This window comes from Camelus ferus, chromosome 17, assembly GCF_009834535.1.
Source record: "Camelus ferus isolate YT-003-E chromosome 17, BCGSAC_Cfer_1.0, whole genome shotgun sequence".
Classification (NCBI taxonomy): domain Eukaryota; kingdom Metazoa; phylum Chordata; class Mammalia; order Artiodactyla; family Camelidae; genus Camelus; species Camelus ferus.
In genome coordinates this window covers 42558088-42577623 of record NC_045712.1, presented here as the reverse complement: position 1 = coordinate 42577623, position 19536 = coordinate 42558088, and the positions used below count along the sequence as shown (strand labels likewise).

Below are 19536 nucleotides of genomic sequence, written 5' to 3'. Positions count from 1 at the left end.
ATTAATTCGGGCCAAGGGCGTTGGGAGGCCGGGAGGAGTTTGTAATCCCCGTGCTCGCTAGACAGAGCGCCCCTGGAATAAGAAACACTCGTGTCCCCACACGTGGTGTCGTCCTGCTCAGCCCCAGACGATCCCTGCTGCCAGGACGATTGTTGCACTCCCAGATTTACCTAACCTGTTGACTGCCTGCCTTACGTTCGCTGTTGAACCAGCTAAAGTCCAAAGTTAACTCTAATTCCTTCACTAACATTCAACTTAAACAAAAAACACACACAAAAAAGAAAAAGCCATTTTAAATGGAAAACCTCTTGATTTGATTTTTTTTTTCCTGTTTTATTTGGTAAGCTAAATTATCCAGTCTTCCGTGGCTAGGGATAGATATTTTCTTGTGTTTTGTTTTATATTAAACATGGAGCAGAGCTTGACCTTCCCCCAGGACGGACAATTAGCTAATTAACACTGGATACTGAGTATGCCACAAAGTAAACTAAAATACTTCAAGTCATTTCTAGAATGAAGCAAGGCCCAAGAAATAAATACTCTTAAGACTGTGGTTGGCTGAAGATAGCTAGCATTTAATAACTCTTTGTGATCCCTTTATGACAAGATTAGAGTCAGCTACTGCAAAAACACACATGGATTTTCTGGTTAACACACAGCACGTGGATTAAAGGAGACGGGGACTCCAAGGGATAAAAATTCACATTCATTCACTATTACACCCCTGTGGGCCCGGCACAAGGCAGGGCCCTGGACCTGGACCAGTTTCATATCTGTTTCCTATTATTGGAGGTCACTTTGAATTGCATTTTGCCGATGGTTCTATAGTTCCTCTTAAAAGTTTTTTTGAAAATGTTAGTCACTAGGGGCAAAAAAAACCCAACAACAACCATGGTCCAGTGTAGCTCTAAAATATACTTATATACCACAATGAATTTCAGATGAAATATCACCCCAGAACATGGGCCTGCATAGTTGGAGTAGCTATTATAATTAAACATCTGTTTCTATATAGTCTATTTTAATAATAACAATAGCCACCGCATTTGTGCCAGGCAGAATGTTAGGCGTTGCCATTACAGCTGACAACAGCCTTTCAACTCACAGCCAAGAGACTGAGCTGATACTCAAACTCAGGTTTGTCTGGTTCCAAAGCCCAGGACCTCATCATACCCCTTCAGACAACGGCACTGTGTTTGGTAAAACTTCATTTGCAAACTATTTATTCTTACTGTCTTTAATAAAATCCCATGATGTGCTTGACCAGGCATTTAAAATGTTTGGTTTCGTTTATAATCTCATAGACATAGTATCACAGAAAAATAAGGGAATTGGTTTGTCTTTTACATGAAGGTAATAACATTGATTTTTTTTCCCCCTTTAGCCACCAGCTAAATACCTCCTCCCAGAGGTCACGGTGCTTGACTATGGAAAGAAATGTGTGGTCATTGATTTAGATGAAACATTGGTGCACAGTTCATTTAAGGTAAATCAGCATAAAAAATAATCAGTGATCTTTGTGGTTTGGTCACAATTGTATTGGAAAAGGGAAAATACAAAGGATGAAAGCTTGTGATTGTTGGCGTGTGACTTCATGAAGAAATCCCAGTAACAGTTGCTTATTAACTCAGGTGGTTAACCTGGGTAGTTGAATATTAACATAATTAGTCTGGAGGAAAAAACACACTGAGACTTCATTCTTATTTATGAGGTTGAGTTTTCGAACACTCCACCCCCCGCAGAGATACTTTCCAGGTGGCACAAGGCAGTCAGTGCACCAGGTCCCCGGGACACTGCCGTGTGTTCGTCAAGGTAACTGCAGAGCTGTATGTGCTGTGAGTTGCACTGCCCTGTGGAAAACTGTCAGGCGACCTGCAATCCTGGGAATTTTCCCAGACTGAGTCTTGGAAGATGGCCAGCTCTGAAGAAGACTTCCACAGTTATGGCATCTGAACGGATTCAGCCATTTCTTTGGGCCGTTTTCATGATGAGAGGTCACTAGGGATTTTTCATAAGCTTCACGGCTAAGTGAGCATCCACCTGCGTGCCCTCCCACCTGGCAGGTGTGGGGCTGCAGCAACATCACGGTGAGGTCTGACTGTCTCACGTCCATTGCCTTCCTTGCTCTCCGTCTCCATCTCCCCACCAGAGTAACAGCAGAAATACAGGTTACCCAGAGGCCTCCAGGCAGAAAAAGCTATGGCTTCACTACTAAGGAATGAGTGAATTAATCACTTTCCCATTTTTTGAAGTTGTTTCAAAGAAGCAGGTGATGAGAAAATGGGGAAATAGGGGATTGGTGCGTTGGGGAGAAGAAGCAGGTGTTAGGGGTCCTGGTCCTGTTTCCCTCGGGGTGTTTCTGGTGATGGAAGTGCTCTGCTGTTGCTGGCCAGTTGGACCATGTTCCTCTTCCACCCCGAGCCTGTGACCCACCTCGCTTTGCTGAGACATGAGGGCACCATCTACATGTGGAGTATGTGTCTTGCACCACCCGGTCCTTCCTTGGCAGATGTGTGGGAAGAAGGAGAACCATCAGATTTTCTTGGAGACCTTTCTGCCAGAAACATCCGTCCTTGTGCCTGCTTCTCACTAAACAGACTCCTCCTTGACAGGACAAGGCCAGGCAGTTGTCCCAGAGTCCTTTGGAGAGTGGAGGGGGCCACCCTTATGTCTGGCAGTGACAAATGGCCTGTCCAGCCACTGGGGCCTGTGGGTACCATTCATCCCAGTGTCTTGAGGGTCCTTCCAGAATCCGTCCCCAGGACTGCAGTGATCTTATTTCTCAGTTGAACTCTGAACAGCACTGGCAGTCCTGCTTCCCCCTGTGAGCAGAATGCTCAGGACTTTTCGAGTCCCTCAGGGGAAAAGCCCTTTAGAGCAGGGGTCAGTTGCCATCATAGCATGGACAGCTTCCCTCCCAGCAGCTCTGGGTGTGTGGGCATCGCTGGCCAGATCCCTGAGTAACAGGGTTCCTGGCTTCGAAGGCGTCTCCAGGGCCTGCTCAGAGGGTGTTGGTGCAACAGGCTCATATGAACAACATCTCTCCATTTCTTTCCTCCCTGGCCTACCTACATTTGCAAGCAAAATATTCATCATATGGTTTTTAATGTTCTGGGCATTTCAGAGCCCTTTGAGAATCCAAAAGCTGTGAACCTCTCTCCTTGCAGCTGTACAGCTGTACAGCTGTACAACACACAGGCCCACGAGCCCAGGTTTAGAACCCTGGCTTTGGCCTGGCCTCATTTACACCCGTGCGTGAGTAGAGACAGAGGGCAGGTGCTTGCTCGGAGCTGGGGAGTGGTTTCCCTCTTGTTACATGCTGTGGAATATGATTTCACAGTCTGATGCCTTGTGGGAGTTTCTTCCTTCAATCTTGTTTTCTAGCCTGATTCTGTCTTTTAGTTGTGAAATTACAAGAGACTGAACGCATCCCTAGCCTTCCAACCGTAAGAGTGAATAAACTACAATCTTAAGCCTCGAGTGCTCTACAGACTGCTTAGTAAGGGTTCTGTGATCTAGTCATTTCCACTTTTTTTGCAGTTTGCATATCAAAGAACCACGTGTGTGTACAGTGATGGGCTTAAAGGCAGACCCCAGTTCAGATTCTGATCAGAGACTCTGTTCTCCCCACGCCCCTGCCCAGGGGCCCCCACACACGTGCGCTCCTTCCCTCTGTCTCTCTCCTGCTTGTCCCAAAGGTTTGTGGTCTGATGATTTGAATTTTCAGCATCATTAATATTTCAAAAAGTTATTTTAAATATGCAGGAAGTTTGTGAGTGGGCTGGATATGGTATTACCTAGAGCAGAGCAGTCTGGGGGATGCGGGGTTGGGGGGACTGGCTCTCCCCACCCCCCAGGGCAGGAGGTGGTGCCAGGCGAGGCCCAGAATCACTGCTGTGTAGGACTGGATGGAGCATGTGCGCTCATCAGACGCATTGCTAAAGCTTTGGAAGAGAGGAGGAACCAAGATCCAGAGGGGAAAGAGCCTGCCAGGATCGTGGCTGTGGCCTCTGACTTCAGCCCGCAGATCTGTGGCCCCACTTCGGGTTCATGTACCGATCATCTGTCAAGCAGCCCCTCACAGTGCAGTCTGCTCTAGTGGGTCCAGCACAAAGTATTTTCCCCCAAGTTGCGCTGTCAGGCTCTCAGCTCCTCCCCCTAGTGGCCAGCAGTGGTTCCTGCCGTCCTGTCGGGGCCACAGGCAAGAGCTGTAGTTTGAGGAGCCCCACTCCCAAGCCAGGTGCACCACCCTTTGTGGGGCCAGGCAGGTGATTAAAGAGTGTGGACCAAGATGCTGAAAATGTAACGATATTCAGAACAGAAAATCATAGGCTTTCCTGCTTGTGCTTATATTTTTTTGAGGAACCAAGGCATGTGTCAACATCCTGAACTGTTTTTTCCAATGATAAAAACATTGGTCCAGGCAAGCTTTTTTTCTTGCTAAAATTTCCTATTTTGTTTTGTTCTTTCAGACATACTAATCATAGTTTCTTTTCTCTCCAGCCTATTAGTAATGCTGATTTTATTGTTCCCGTTGAAATCGATGGAACTATACATCAGGTAAGAAATCAAAGCTAAATCTTGAGTTTCAAGTTAGCATTTTTTAGTAATTACATTTCCTATGAACTTTATTTCTAAATTCTCAATTCAGTAATGATTTTATTACTGAATCAAAAGGAAGCAGACTTTATTTTAAAACGCAATGATTTTCTGCTTTTTTTTTTCCTACTCGGAGGAAATCTATACTGAGTTTATAAGGGAAACTATAATTGGCTTGTTAATATTAGATGTGGTTGCAAGTTCAAATAGTTCTTTGATTTGATGCAGACTTTTAGAAGTTTCCATATCCCCCACTGGCCTAGCTTGATGGTCTAATTAACTTCCCCATGTAATTGCTCTCAGCCAGTCTCCTACCAGGCAACAGGAAAATGTCACATGTCACCCAGTTATGGTAGATTCTCGTGAAAACTTGTCTGTTTCCAATGCCAGCCATTCCAGGCTGATCTTGTCGCTCCTGCATCGTGTTCTCCAGTGAATATTTAGCAAGAACCCAACCCAAAAGGGCAAGGAGGAAGGGTGTGTGTTTTTGGATCAGCAGGCAGCTTTGAATAAAGATGCCCTAGTCGGTTGGCATGCATCCTTGTTCTGATATTTTTTTTCCTTATTCTCCTTTTTTCTGCATGAAGCTCCTCCAGGAATAGTTTCGTTTATGAAATATTGGAAACATCATAGGAAAACATTGTAGGCTTTCCACCAGGGTGATCCGGTCATCTTCCTTGTCAACCCCAAGGTCTTAAAGGGAGAGTCTCTGGCCTGATTTGTTTATGTCCCAGGAGGAAAACCCTCCCTTGGTGCTTGAGCCGTAACGTATTGTCTTTCCTTAATGATGCCAGTAGTCTCTTTGGCCCTTGAGTGCAGGGTGTCAGAGCAGTGAGGCCTTGGGAAATCAGCTGGTCCAGCCAACTCATTGTCCACCTGGGGAAACTGAGTCTCAGTCAGAGAGAGGGTTGGTTCAAGGTCATACAATAGGAAGAATTAAAATGAGAGCTCCAGTTTCCTGCCCCTGACCCAGGGTTCTTTTCCTGAGTCCTTCTCCTCTGCCAGGAGGTCCTGCCAGGAACTCATCCCTGGGAAAGGCAGCTCTGTCCATAGTGTCTCCACACTTCGTGCTTTTGAAGGCCATCAGGGAGCCAGAATGGCAGGCACTTGGGCATTTAGCATTTGCAGAAGCATCAGCTGAATTAACTCAGCATCTGAGAAGCAGTTAAAGCTTCTGCTTTTATTATCTTGGCTCATGTTGCAAGATAATGAGACAGAGGAGAAGCTGCCCACTGGCATGACAGGAATTCGGAGAGAAATTAATCCTTCGTTCCTCCTGACTGTGAGCATGGCCCTCGGGGCCTGACCTGCTCTGGCCAGCCCGTTTCCAAAGGAGCTGCCCAGCTCCCCCAGCCCTCCAGACTGTGCTACAATTCACTTGGCGGTAAATACCCCAAGACTGGGGTCAGAAACTCTCTCTCCTGAGGGAACGAAGCCACAGGCGCCCAGAGGAGGACCAAGGCCCTGGCAAAGGCCGTGGCCTCGTTCAAGTAATCCAGGATAGGCTGTGCAGGTCCCAAGGGGCCTATTCTTGGTTACTTGCACGCGGACGCGGGCCTGGATGCTGGCCTCTGGGCCCAGGACCCTCCTCTCTGCCAGAGGCACCGACACCAGTGTTCCCAAACCAGTCCCCTGCCCTCGCACATAGCAAAGCTTGCTTTCGGAGCAGTATCCCAGGGAGACCGAGGACCACAGGCCGCACCTGTTCCTGGCACCAAGCGTCTCGTGGGCAAAGTGGGGGGCCTGGAGCTCCTGCAGCCACAGGCCCTGTCCTCTGCCCCCACCCAGGCCTCCCAGCTCCTCAGAGCCCTGTTGGCACCCACCCTAGACCATCCTACCTCTCTGGCACCTCTCTCCATCCTCGGCTGCACACCCTTTCAGTCAGCCACAAGTTTCCCAGCAAGTCATGCCTCTCTGTAAGTTCCTCTGCCAGCAGCACATCCTCTGTGTGGGGCAGAGGCCCCCGTTTCCCTCTGTTACTTGTCCTTTGGGGTATCCAGCCTGCTTCATCTGCCGTTCCTGGCCCCTAGTGTTCTCACCCTGACCTGCCTTTCACACTTCATCTTCAGCCTCCTCTTCTATTCCTGGTGCCCGCTCTTTTATTACCACCTCTGAAGGGCTTCTCATGCCGGGCCCTGGCCATTCTCTTAACACCCCAAGTATTTTCAGGCCAAGTCTCCTGCTCATACTGTTTCCTCTGCCTACAAGCTCACTTATCCTTATTGGCCTGGTGAACTCCTCTTCATCCTTCAAGGTCCAGACCAAATGGTCCCTTCTGTGATTCCCTTCCCTTCAGAGGGGAGTTAATTATCCTTAGTGTATCCCTCTACTACAGCTTTCATTGTGCATGTTTATTTTGATGTATTTTTCTGTATATCTGCTCTAGACTGTGAGCTCTTCAAGGGCAAGGCCTGTGTTTCATTCACCTTTGTAATCGCTTCAGGCTGAGCCCAGAGCTGGGGCTCAGCGAATATGAATTGAATTGAATTTTAACAAGTTCAAATTATTTTAGGGAAGTGGCTAAGTTCAAATGGAATTTATTCAAGTTTTAATTAGGTCTTCCCTCCTCCCACCTCCTCTGCCTTCTCTCCCAGCTCCCTTGTTTCCTCAGATCCGTTCAAGCCCCCGAATCAGGAGCAGAGCTCAGCCACTCTAGGAGAGGGTGCTGCTCTTTGCACCCGCTGATTGGAGGCTCCTCCTGATGACTCGTTTCTGGGGCCTGGGAGTAGGCTGGCTTCACATCCCCTGAAATAGCTGTTTCTGTAGTAGATCCAAGCAGAGTTACCTTTGTTGTGATTTCCCAAGCCTACGAGGAAGGACCTTCCTGCAGCTTTGCTGGGCCTGTGCCTCGGCCCCAGGCCTTCCTAGCGAGGGAGGGGTTCCAGTCAGAGTAGGAGAGCGGCCCCAGACCTGCGGGGCAACAGGCCAGGCCCTGACCTCCACCAAAAGTACTACCCCAGACTATGGCCTGTGTCCACAAACGGCCTGACCCAGAGCCTGTGCCGAGAAACACGTGTGCAATGGAGTCGTGGCACAACCCTTCCACGTGCCGGTTCTGAAAACCCCAAAGACCCTCGATACCTGGTTGGCTTCCCTTTCTCTCTTGGGAGGGGCATCTGCTCTGAACTCCGACCTGGAGCCCAGTCTGAGGTGTGTGTCTGGCCTGAGGCACCACGTGTGACTACAGGGCTCCTCACACAGACCTCACTAGACCTGGGGGCAAGGGGTGGGAACCTCGTTAGGAATTCTTTCTGACACAGGGCGTCTTGGCCCCAGGCCATCCCCAGGGACTGCTGTGACTGACCAGCATGCTGTCCCTGCCTTTGCAGGTGTATGTGCTGAAGCGGCCACATGTGGATGAGTTCCTCCAGAGGATGGGGCAGCTCTTCGAGTGCGTGCTCTTTACTGCCAGCCTGGCCAAGGTGGGTCCCGCCCCAGCCCCAGCGCCCAGCCCAGTGCCCCCAGCCCTTCCACCCCTGCCCCGTCTGTCAAGCAGCCCTGTGTTAAGGTGGGGGAAGCTGTTTCCCTGCTGACAGGTTCCCACCCCAGATGGGATGGATGCAGGCCATGCACACAGTACCAGCCTGAAAGGCTCCTAGGTTACCATAGTGACAGGAGCACAGGGAACAAACGCTCTGGGAAGTTGGTGACTACAGCCACTGAGGCTGGTTGTCCACAGACCAGGAAATCACGCATGTGTCCCCAAGAAAGGGCGTCTGCGTCTCCTCTGTTGACTGGCAGCCAAACGCTAGAGGCTCGCGCCTCTGTGCTCTTGAGTGCACTTACATAGGTTTCAGGGAGAGGTAAGTGTCAAAGAGTCATCCACCTGCTAGGGCCGAATGAGAGTTCTGACTGCCATAACGAGCCCTGGGACCTCAGGCAAGGTCCTTTTCTTGCCTTAGTTTCTTCTGTAAGATGGAGGTAATTCTGTCTACTTCATGGGATGGGGCAAATGGAATAACACCCATAAGCAGCTTAGCAAAATGGCCGACTCGTATTCAGCCCCTGCCGTGTTCTGGGTGCTGTGCTGGGCGCTGTCCCGCGGTAAGTGCACCAGCTGTCCATTGTTTATGGCCGTCATTGTTCGTGGCGGTAAAGTAACTCACACACATCTTGGTCCTGTGGCTTGGTTTGCATCTCTGACCCAGCGTCTACACTGGCTCTGACCAAAGAGTGGTTTCCTTGCTCTCCCCCACTGTTTGAGGGAACAAGCAGGTCCGCGAGCCCCCAGTGTGGTCTAGTCTGTGTTTTGACAGGTGTGCTAGGTGCCCGCACTGTGTGAAGGGCAGGCAGGCAGGCCTTGCTCCTCAGGAGAGATCCTTACTGTGACTGTGTCTCAGGCCCTGACCCTGATGGGGTCAACACCATCCATTTGTTGGTGGCACCACCAGGGGCCCTGAGCAGCCCGAAAAATGAACTTTGTGGGGCCCAGGTGAGCCTTCTACCTGTCTCCAGAACTGCTCCAGGACCCCCGTGTTCTGTCTCTGTGTGGCTCCCTCCTTCTCTGCATGACGGGGACCCTGACTCTGCGTTCCCAGACGTGCTGCTTTGCCAGGCAGGGCCTTGCTGGTCTGGGCCCCTGTCATGCCCGAGGGGAGAGAGAACCCCACCTGCTCACGTTCTGCCAGGCTCTTCGCCAGGCTATGCAGCATGAGCCCATGGAGAGGGAATCCAAAGCCCGGGCCTGACTTTTGCATCCTAAAAAGAGACCGTGGCCTTAGGAAAGGCATAATCTTCCCTGGTGGATTTCCTCTCCGATGAGCGGTGCCAAGACTAGCTGTGCCGTAGTGCCCAGGTGCCAGGGAGCCTGATAACCAAGGAAATGACAAACAGGAAGTTTGCGTGGTGCCGGTGGATGGAGAGTTGTCTTTTCTTGGCCAAAATGGAAATCACTCTTCCTTGGCATCATCCCCAGCACTCGCTTAAACATCCTCATTCGGTCTCTCTTCCTGGACGGCTCCCACCTGCCCCTCCATCTGTCTCTCTAACCTCTCTGTCTCTGCTGCTCCAGGCCGGCTCTGCCGAATCAGCCCCCAGTGCAGCCTTCCAGCTTCTTTTCCCCTCGGTGCACGAGTTCAGCTGACAGGTGGGCACACCCCAGTCCTTGGCTCTGGGCTCGGCACCCAGCCAGCACCATCAGTGCAGTGGACCTCCTGGCCCACCACCCAGGGGCTCACAGCAGCTCTCAGCTGACTGTCGGAGCCCTTCAGTGTCTGCTTCCTCACCTTGGTTTCCTTCATTCATTCACTCACCTAGCAAGTACATACTTCACACCTACTGTGAGTCAGGCACTGTACTAGGCACCGGGGTACAACAGGGGACAAAAGAGGCAGTCTCTGCCCGCGTGAAGCTTACATTCCCCACGTTCATCTCTGAGGCCCAGACTGAGACATTCCCTGAAGGATGTATGCCACCGCCGGCAGTGCTGATGACGATTAGGAAATTAACTGTCCTTTCCAGCTTGAGTCACAGCCCCTTGTAACCAACCCACATGGCGCTTGGCAGCACTCACTAGCAGAAAACTGCAGTGCCCTGAGCTCACCCCAGTTGGTCAGCATGAAATCCAGGCTGCTCCTGAACTCTGCTCCATCTGATGTGTCTGGAGAGAGGACTTTGCCGTGGACCCAGAGCTGCTGCTTGTAGCCCTGTATCCTGCAGCCTTGCCGGCCTTTGCTCTGCACTCAGGCCGCTGTGCGCTCCACTGCTGGCCTCCCACCCCCACCAGCCTCCGGTGCCTCCCTCCTCCCTGGCAGAGGCTTTGGGCCCCTTGGGACACCTGGATGTGCCCCTCACTTGGGTCTGGGTGCTGAGGCATGGCCTCATGTGACCTCACATGGCTTGGAACTGCCACTCTTCTGCCTTTTGGCCCAGCCATTCAGACATCTTCACTTACGAAGATTTGCCCTCAGGCATAATTTTTTATCCAGTTCAGCTTACTTTGGGGAAAAATTTCCCAGGCAATGGAAGGGAGCCAAGCAAGATGAATCCCAACTGTAAGCAGGCCTCAGACTCTCTCCCATCAAACTTCTGGGCTCCAAGTAAATAGAGGTGGTATCTTGAGTACCATCCTGTGGCAATGAGGGGCTGGTCCGGCCTGGCCACCCAGAGCACCTCTAGGGGGCAGTGTGGTCCTGTGCACACAAGCCAGATTCCAAGTCCCCTCTTCGTTCACTGATGGAACTAAAATTTACTGATCCCCTACCATGAGGTGGGCACCTGCCAGGTGCTGGGGTGTCATGGGGGACGCAACAGGCAAGACCTAGGTCCTGACAGGTGACGAGAACATGAGGTTGTCTCAGATGGTGATGAGACTTGAGGATGTGGGTGGTCCAGGCTTGCTCCCCGAGTTCCCCTCCCTCCTCAAAACACAGGGGCTACTTGGGCAGTATTCCCAGAGCAGAAGGCAGGCAGGAGGTGAGCTCCTAGTCCCTGGAGGGGAGGAGGACCAACTGAGGTTGATGTTGAAGTTGAGGTGAGGCTCAGTGGATGTTAGAATAGACATAATTGAGTGCCAGTTGTACGCAAGGCCCTGGGCTGAGTTCCTGACACCCATAGGTTCATTGAATCCCCCTCACCCCAACCACACAGCAGGTTAGTACCTGTTACTGTCCCATTTTTATCTTAACAACTTGGTTTCAAGTCGCTTTTGTCACAAAGATGATTTTTATTTTGAATCTGTCTTTTTATACCTGGGAAAGGTTTCTCTGCTCCATGGCTGTGCTAAAAAAAAAAAAAGGCAATGACCATGAGGCCATAGAGAGTCTCCAAAGAGGGAAGGTGGAGGCGGACTAGGTAGGTGGTAAGGGAAACCAAGATCTGAAAAACGAGGAGACAGAAGGAGAAGTTGGTGCAAAGAGCTGGAGAGAGAGTGATCCAAGCAGAGGGGATCCATGCAAAGGTTCTGACCACGTTCCAAGCCGGTGTGGCTCCAGTGACTTGAAATGGAGCTGAGAGGTGACAGGAAATCACCACTGCAGCCACACGGGATCGGGTGAGGCGTGTGGGCCTTATTCCAAGTGTAGCGGGAAGACAGTACAGGGAGGGACGTGGTTGGACAGGTGTTTTCTTGTGGCCGCTCTGACCGCTGGGAGGTGAATGAGTGGGATGCCCTAGGGGAACTGGGCGGCGGGTGTTCCTCAGGAAGCTCACGTGGCCACCTCAGGCCAGAGAAGACAGAGGCCTGGACAAAGGCAGTGACAATACAAACACGGACAGGCAGGCAGATTCAAGATATTTTTGGAGATGGAACTGACAAGAATCTCTGATGGATTAGATATGAGAAGTGAGAGAAATGAAAGAATCCAGGGTGTCAGAGAAATAACCAGGATCTTGAAAGACCTGCAGTTATTTAAATCCCTTTTTAGAAAAGTCATGTGGATTTTACTGCAGGAGGTCAGGGCTTCTGGGCTCTTCCATGCACCCAGCCTTCATGGGGACACCTGCTTTCCAGTATGCAGACCCTGTGGCTGACCTGCTGGACCGCTGGGGTGTGTTCCGGGCCCGGCTCTTCAGAGAATCATGTGTCTTCCATCGTGGGAACTACGTGAAAGACCTGAGTCGCCTGGGACGGGAGCTGAGCAAGGTGATCATCGTGGACAATTCTCCTGCCTCGTACATCTTCCATCCTGAGAATGCAGTAAGTAGCCCCAAAGGTAAAGGACACAGGCTCCACCTGAGCTCTCCTGCCAAGCAGGACCACTTTTGTCCCTTCAAGCACCCACATGGACTTTCTTGGCCCTTTCCTTGGTGAAATCCCAACTCCGCCCCTTAGCAAAACTAAGTTATTTAACCTCACTGAACCTCAGTTGCCTCCTCTGTCAAATGGGTATTATAGACGTACTGATCTAGAATTGTTGAGGATTCAATGTGACGATGTGCCAAAAACACTTAGAAGGGTGCTTGCGATGGCTAAGTGTTCAGTGAGCCTGTATCCTCTTAGCATCTTTAAAATTGTGACTGAGAAGATTCCATCTGTCACCAGCCTCCCAGACCTGGCTGTGGCCCAGAACTTGTGTCCCCTGCAGACTCAAAAGGTCTGGGTGATCTCTTCAACAGAAGTATTCACAATGAATAAAACACTTCAGTGATGTCTTCAGATAAGACTGCTAGGCTTTACTGCCTCATAATGATGTCTTAAAAGTAGACAATGGGAACATTTCTTACATAAAACTCCCTGGAGTGTGGCAGCTCCTAGTGCACAACTCACAGCAGGAGAGGTGCCCTCCCTGCTCCCACCCTTCATATCCAGGGGAGGAGAGATCAGCCCCACCGGTGACTGCCGACCAGTCTGCAGTGGCCACCACGCCAGGCCTCAGCTCAGGCCCTGAAGAGTATGCTTCTCCCAAGCCCAGGCTTCTCAGACTCAGCAAAAGCCTACACGGGGTCCTTTCCTTGGCCAGAACTCTGCTGCTCCACTTATAACAAAAAAATGAGTTCAGTGGGGAGGGTACAGCTCAGCGGTACACCACACGCTTAGCATGCGTGAGGTCCTGGGTTCAATCCCCAGTACCTCCATTTAAAAAATAATACTTAAAATAAATAAATAAACCTGATGACCTCCCCCCAACAAAAAAAAATGAGTTCAAACTAGATCCAATTAGTGTATGATCATTATTTGAACATGTTAAAATTTATTCTACTTGACTGTGTTCCTTTTAATGAGTTCATCAAACTCAACGTGATGCATTTTGTAATGAGGATAACAGATAAGGAGGATTACTTGTTAGCATAATCATAATTTCAGTATCATGGCTGACGACACTCACGATTGCTTTATATTATCTAATATGTAGTCTGTGTTCATCTGTTCCCCATCATCTGGAACTGTTTTCTCACATTTGCATCAGAATCCAAACAAGGTCCCTATGTTGCATGGTATTGTGAACTCACTGTGGTATCACACCAGGAAGCATATAATCTCCCACTTCTAAAGATTTTAAATTGATCTGTGGATTCAGACATTGTGAGCCTGCTCCATCCATTCTTAAATTCCCCGTCGACCTTTCACCTAAAAGCGTGAGCGAGCAGTGGTTGATGATCTTTGCCTACATCCACTGTTTCTCTAGGAATTGCAAAATGGTGATTTCTAAATTCCATCGTTCTTTCTGCATTTTTTGGCTGGAATTCTATTTTTTTTTTAATCAAACTTGCTCTCAGTGACTCCTTGATTTCCCTAAAATTTAGTTTGAATGTTTGAATAGGGAAGTCAGAGTAAAGTGTAAGTTCTTTTTAATTCTGTAATTTTCAGAGTGATGAGTTGGTGGCCTAGGAACCTCCAAAAGTAACCGGTGAATTTTTTTTATGTACCATTAGGAACTCATGAATTTTTTAATGTTATAATTTAATCCATTTTTTACCTTTATATAAGCTCTAATGTTCACCTCTGGCCAAAGGACACTCCCTTCAAATAACATTAGTCTTTGATAGCTTCCTGCTTTCTGGTTTCAACAAGATGTTTCAGGCTCATCTTGTCCATTTCTTGCTCCAGCCCTGGAATCAGCCATGAAGCCTGGTTCCTATGAGTGAACATGGTATTTAGAGACCACAGTCTGGGTGAGTTCTCACTGTTACTGGGATATCCTTTGTTTCCAGCCCTTTCTACCAGACAGAGCTAAAATACACTTATTTTTAGAATGAAAATGAAATCATAAATTCATATTGATTTTTCTAATTCAGTTAGAAAAGTTTTTATTTAATTTCTTTGTTTTTGTGTTTGTGTCTCTTATGCTGAAACTCTTGATTCCTAAAGATATTAACCTCATTATATATTTGATTTATTCTATAGTATATGTATGCTTAAGTTTCAAAAAGCATTATTTTAATATTATTACTAAAAATAAAAACAGTTGAATGAATTTACAGCTTTTTTGAGAAATCTACAAACAGAACACCATGTTTCCAAATCACTTGAAATCCTTTGTGTGATTATGTCACCAATCATATATACACTAAGGTTCACTTTTTGTTGCTTTGTTTTCTTAATGGTTTAATTTTATTTCCATCGTGTAACACATGTACATGGTTTCAACATCAAAACTGTCAACAAAGATAAATTTAGAGAAGTCTTGTGTCATTTCTGCCCTCTCCCCCATTCCCGTCCCTTCCCCTAGGAGTAATCATTTTTTTGTTAATCCTTTATTTTTTTAAATTACATAATGAATTGTTGTGGTTCTAATCGGTCTTTAGATTTGTAAGAGTCAAAAATATTACTTTTAAACTTTTTTGGCTTCCCCAAATGTCTTTTTATATCTCTTCTTTGCACCCCTGACTACCACCCACAAGCACCCCTCCCTCCCTCCCTCCCTCCCTCTCTCCCTCTCTGCCTAAAACCAAGGGAAAATCCTGCCTTTGCCCATGGCTTCAGAACATCCTGAAATTTTATACTTCCCCTTCTAACTGGTTACTGTTAAGCATTGGAGGAAAATGGTCCACTTCTCCTTGCTCTGCAGCATGGCAGAGTCACCCCAAGTGGAAACCGTCTGATGCCCTCCACATGGGCTCCCTGATGTCAATGATTGGCTGATGACCTCTGGCTCCAAGTGCTCTGAGGTGCAAGGAGCCAGTCTGATATAATGGAAAGAGCTTTTTGGAATTAGCAAGGTGCTGAGCTAGTTATGTATTCTACATTCTGGCCACCTTTTCTTTCTTTTTTTTTTAATTGACATGTAGTCGATTTATAATGTGTTAATTTCTGGTGTACAGCACAGTGATTCATTTATTTTATATATATGTATTTATTTATTTATCTATATACACACACACTATATATATTCCTTTTCATACTCTTTTTCATCGTAGGCCATTACAAGGCATTGAATATAGTTCCCTTCCCTCTACAGTAAGACTGTGTTGTTTATTTATTTTATATGTAGTAGTATCTGGCTACCTTTTCTGCAGCAGGAAAACAAAACAGGCAAATGCACGCAAACTGGGTACGTTTAAGTGTGCCTTCCTGAACCACCTCCCGAACCAGGTAGATTTGGATTGATTTTAGTTGGGGTGGAAGAACAAACGAGATGAGGATGATGATGACGGTGATTTCCAGATACCCATCCTCTTTACCAAAGAAAATATTAAAAGTATGGGAACGCAGTCAGGCTAGATGCAGCCCCCAGCCCTGGATGCAGTTCTGCTGCCCCTCCACACACTGTCTTCCAGGTGCCTGTGCAGTCCTGGTTCGATGACATGACAGACACGGAGCTGCTGGACCTCATCCCCTTCTTCGAGGGCCTGAGCCAGGAGGACGACGTGTACAGCGTGCTGCACAGACTCTGCAGCAGGTAGCCCCGGCCCCGGCCGCCTCCCGCCCGTGCGCTCTGGAACCTCAGCCTCGAGACCTGCCTGGCCTCGGCTCCCCGGGAGCCGAAAGTGAGGACGCCCCGTGCTCCAGGCCACGGGGTGAATGTGGCCATACCTACCTGGTTTATTTTTTAAGAACAGAGACAACTATTTTAAAAGGAACTCTTTTAATGAATTTCATAAAGGGACATGCATTTTATGGGATTTGCTTTTCTTAAAACATACCAAAAAGGAAAAAAAAAAAATGGGGGAAAAAAAAAAAAGCTTGATACCTATCAGACTTCCTTTCAACAGTCCTCCCCTCCAAGCAGACAACCTGCCCCCTTCTGTCCCAGCTCGGAAGAGCTGACCCAACTCAGAATCTCTTTCCTACAGGATGAAGTGCCTTTTTGAATGTTATTTTAAGCTGAAAGTTAATTTTTCTACACAACATATTTCCAGACATCTTTTAGTCTTTTATTGTCTTAGATTCTCTAAGAAGATAAATATGACAATTTTCTAAAACCTGGGAGGGGGTGGGGGCGGGTGGCAGGGGATGGGGTCAGTCACAGGAGCCTGTCTCTGGCCAGCTATGGCACGCGGCAGGGTCAGGCTCCTGGGAGGAGTCTTGTGACTTGTCAGTGTGTGCTTCAGTTTGGAATGTATCTGCAATTGTGTGGCTCAACACTTGAGGAAACACTTGATTCTTTTATATGATCCTTAGTATTTCTGGTGGTGACAGATTTGTCCTGAGGTGACATTTTTCCCCTTGAGAAGTGACATCCTGTCACTTATGCTTTCACACTACTGCCATATTTCTGTGTTTTTGTTTGTTTGTTTTGTTGTTGTTTGGGGGTAGAGCAGTTACACGAAACTCTAAAACCCTTGGATAGTTTTAAAAAAAAATCTGTTTATTGATTTTTAAATCTTTCCTTTCCAAAAGCTGGATACACACGGAGCTGTTTGGGAATTTTCTTTGCTGCTACCGCGCTACCACCAAATGGAATTGACCAGCGGCTGTTACACTGTTCTTTGCCACTGTGCCTATGCTCAGAATCTGCTCACTGCTAAGCTGCAGACCTGGCCAGGGTCAGACATGTAGGGGTCCCACCCCGTTGCAGACTGCAGACTGTATCCCTTCCCTGGCAGCAGCCTCGGGAGTTCAGAAGGGAGCAAAGACAGAAGGGCCAGTGCACCTCACAGGTGCAGCGTGCATTTTAAACTGCAGTCAGCATCAGATCTCGTGATAAGCCGGCCATTCTCTCTTGGCCTCACCCAGCCACCACGCTGACGAGGCCCACTTCCATCTCTTGGTCTTCGTTTTTGAAGCACAGCCTATTTCTGAGCCGAGGGTTGGGGAAACGCATCTAGACGTGGGACTCAGCGCCCAGAACCAGGGAGACAAAGGGCCCCCTCCCTGAGCCGGGGCTTCCTTTGCAACCTTTCCCAGGGAGATGTTTTAAGCAGTGCCATGTCCCTTGTTTGACAATAAGACAGTCTATAAAGTATTGCTCTTAAAAATAATTTCAAAAGAACCCTTTCGCGTTGGCACCATTGCCTTAGTCCTCTGTGGGTCAGGCCGGAGTTCTGGTGGGAGCGTCTGGCACTAATAAGACTGGAAACTGGGGGTCAAAGTAAAATTTCTCTTTTGCTTTCATTCACCAAATAGTGAAGCCAGCTGCCAATCACGTCTTCCCAAAAGCACTTTGGTCCGCGGACCGCCGTGCATTCAGAAAAGAAGTAAGTATTCAGGGGTAACCAGGTCTCCCCACGTTCAGAGTGTTCCAAACCCAGTAATCCACATGCCAGTTAAAATAGAATCAGCCCCTCACTTGGCATTACTGCATAAAATGACAGTTACGTGGCAGGCCTGCACATGCCATAAACCTTGATTTGGAAAACTAGTCATTAAATGAACCCACTGCCTTAAATGTCTTGAATGTCGCCGTCACGTGTCTGTCGTGTGTTGAAATCCACACGGAAATCAGTCCTGATGAGCGCCTTAGATCCTCACCCCTGCCCCCTTTATTGCTGGCATCCCAGGGTCCTATTTGAAATAAGGGGCAGAGAGGACTGAAATTCTAGAATGTTCCAGGAGAATTGAACCTGAGAATAGTGCCCCACTTCTGATGGAGTGAAGACACTTGGCAGGCTTGAGCCAGACACTTCACCTCATAGCCCCTGTGACCATGAGCACTGTAGCTCTGAGCCAGTGCAGAGCTGTTGGAGAGGGAGCCCGGTTCCTGCCACCACAGACACAGAATGTCTCAGGAGGGCAGCAAGCCCTCGGAGGGTTCTGGGTTCTGTGCACCTTATTTGACCACACTCTAAAATTCCGTTTCTTATTTTAACCCTTGATTCTGCTTTCTGTACATAATCAAAATATCTATATCGATATATATATATTTTTAAATCATTGACATGTAAATGAAGCAATAGAATTCTAACCTAAGGCCAAGAAATGAGATGAATGTTTGGGGTTTATGTTTTTTAAGGTAAATACGGGTATTGTTTTTAATTATTACCTTTTATTAAATTGTGGGCTTTAAAATGTAATGAAACTTATCAGCTATTCCTCTGTGCCATATTCTTCCCATGTTACCAAAACACCCCCCAACTCTTTAGCCAAATGAGGAATCTGACCTCCTGAGTTTCCATGGTCCTTTCTGTACCAGGTTAAAATAGAGTCTCCCGGACAAATATTTTTTACATTAAGATCTGGAACAGGATACCATGGGTCGTGGACTCCGGCCCCTGTGATGTTAGGACATCTCTGGCCGGGCCTTGGGTAGAGGTGCCCAGGCACACTTGACGTTGTTACTGCTCTGTCTTCCATTGCTCTGGAATCCTACACGTTGGTCCATGGTTTCACCCATTAGCTGTCTGTAGACAACACATCTGTGTACTAAAAAGAAACCACCTGTCAGAGCTGATGGTTGGTGGAGAAGCTCCTTTGACATGGTGCAATTTCGATGAAATGACTTTGGAGACATGAGGACGCCCTAATGACACTGACTTGTCATGGTGGCAGCATTGGAACTTTTGGTATAAAAAGGAAATCTGTGAAGTCGATAACCTGGCAACCTTTTCCAACCGTGTATATTAAAGATGGCTTTCTAATTAGATCCAGAACCACACAGCCCTATGGTCAAACACTCGTGACGTTTGTGCCTCTGCTGTTAAAGGTGCTGTGATGGACAGTTGGCATGCCAGGGTTCAAGAGGAGTGGGTGGTTTGGAATGCTTGCATTTACTTGTGCACAATCCGCTGGCTGCCTCTGTTCCTCTTTTACTATAAATTTGATGTTCCTGTTCCATTCTCCAGGGAGCTTCTCTGTAGACTAACACACACACACACATACCCCTTCCAAGTGGTGGGGATGCTGGTGTCTGGGTAGTCATGGATTTCTGTTGGACATCTGAATGTGATAAACACCCAGCATCACTTGGGAAATATGACATGTGGAATGTGCAAGTTTCCAGGAGCGAGCATTGTCAGTCAAGAGGTTTGCAATGATTTCCTTCCTGCCAAAAATAAACACATGAAACTGCGCTCTCTTGTGGATGGACTGCTTCTTGGCATCTCTCCTCACTGCATGCTCTGTTCTTTCCCAGCTGCACAGCCTCACGCCGGCACTTTGTGTCTCCCGGTGCCCTAGCT

At 48.1% G+C, this 19536-nt stretch overlaps 1 protein-coding gene across 1 annotated transcript in view; it reads left to right on the top strand.

Moving 5' to 3' along the window:
- The window catches only part of CTDSPL (CTD small phosphatase like), a 115897-nt gene extending 96470 nt beyond the window's left edge, over nucleotides 1-19427 (top strand). Inside the window, 5 exon segments of the mRNA XM_032459237.1 lie at nucleotides 1385-1486; nucleotides 4504-4560; nucleotides 7929-8021; nucleotides 12050-12235; nucleotides 15757-19427. Coding sequence (XP_032315128.1) covers nucleotides 1385-1486; nucleotides 4504-4560; nucleotides 7929-8021; nucleotides 12050-12235; nucleotides 15757-15882 — 564 coding nt within the window. The 3' untranslated portion in view covers nucleotides 15883-19427.
- Nucleotides 19428-19536: the final 109 nt, after the last annotated feature.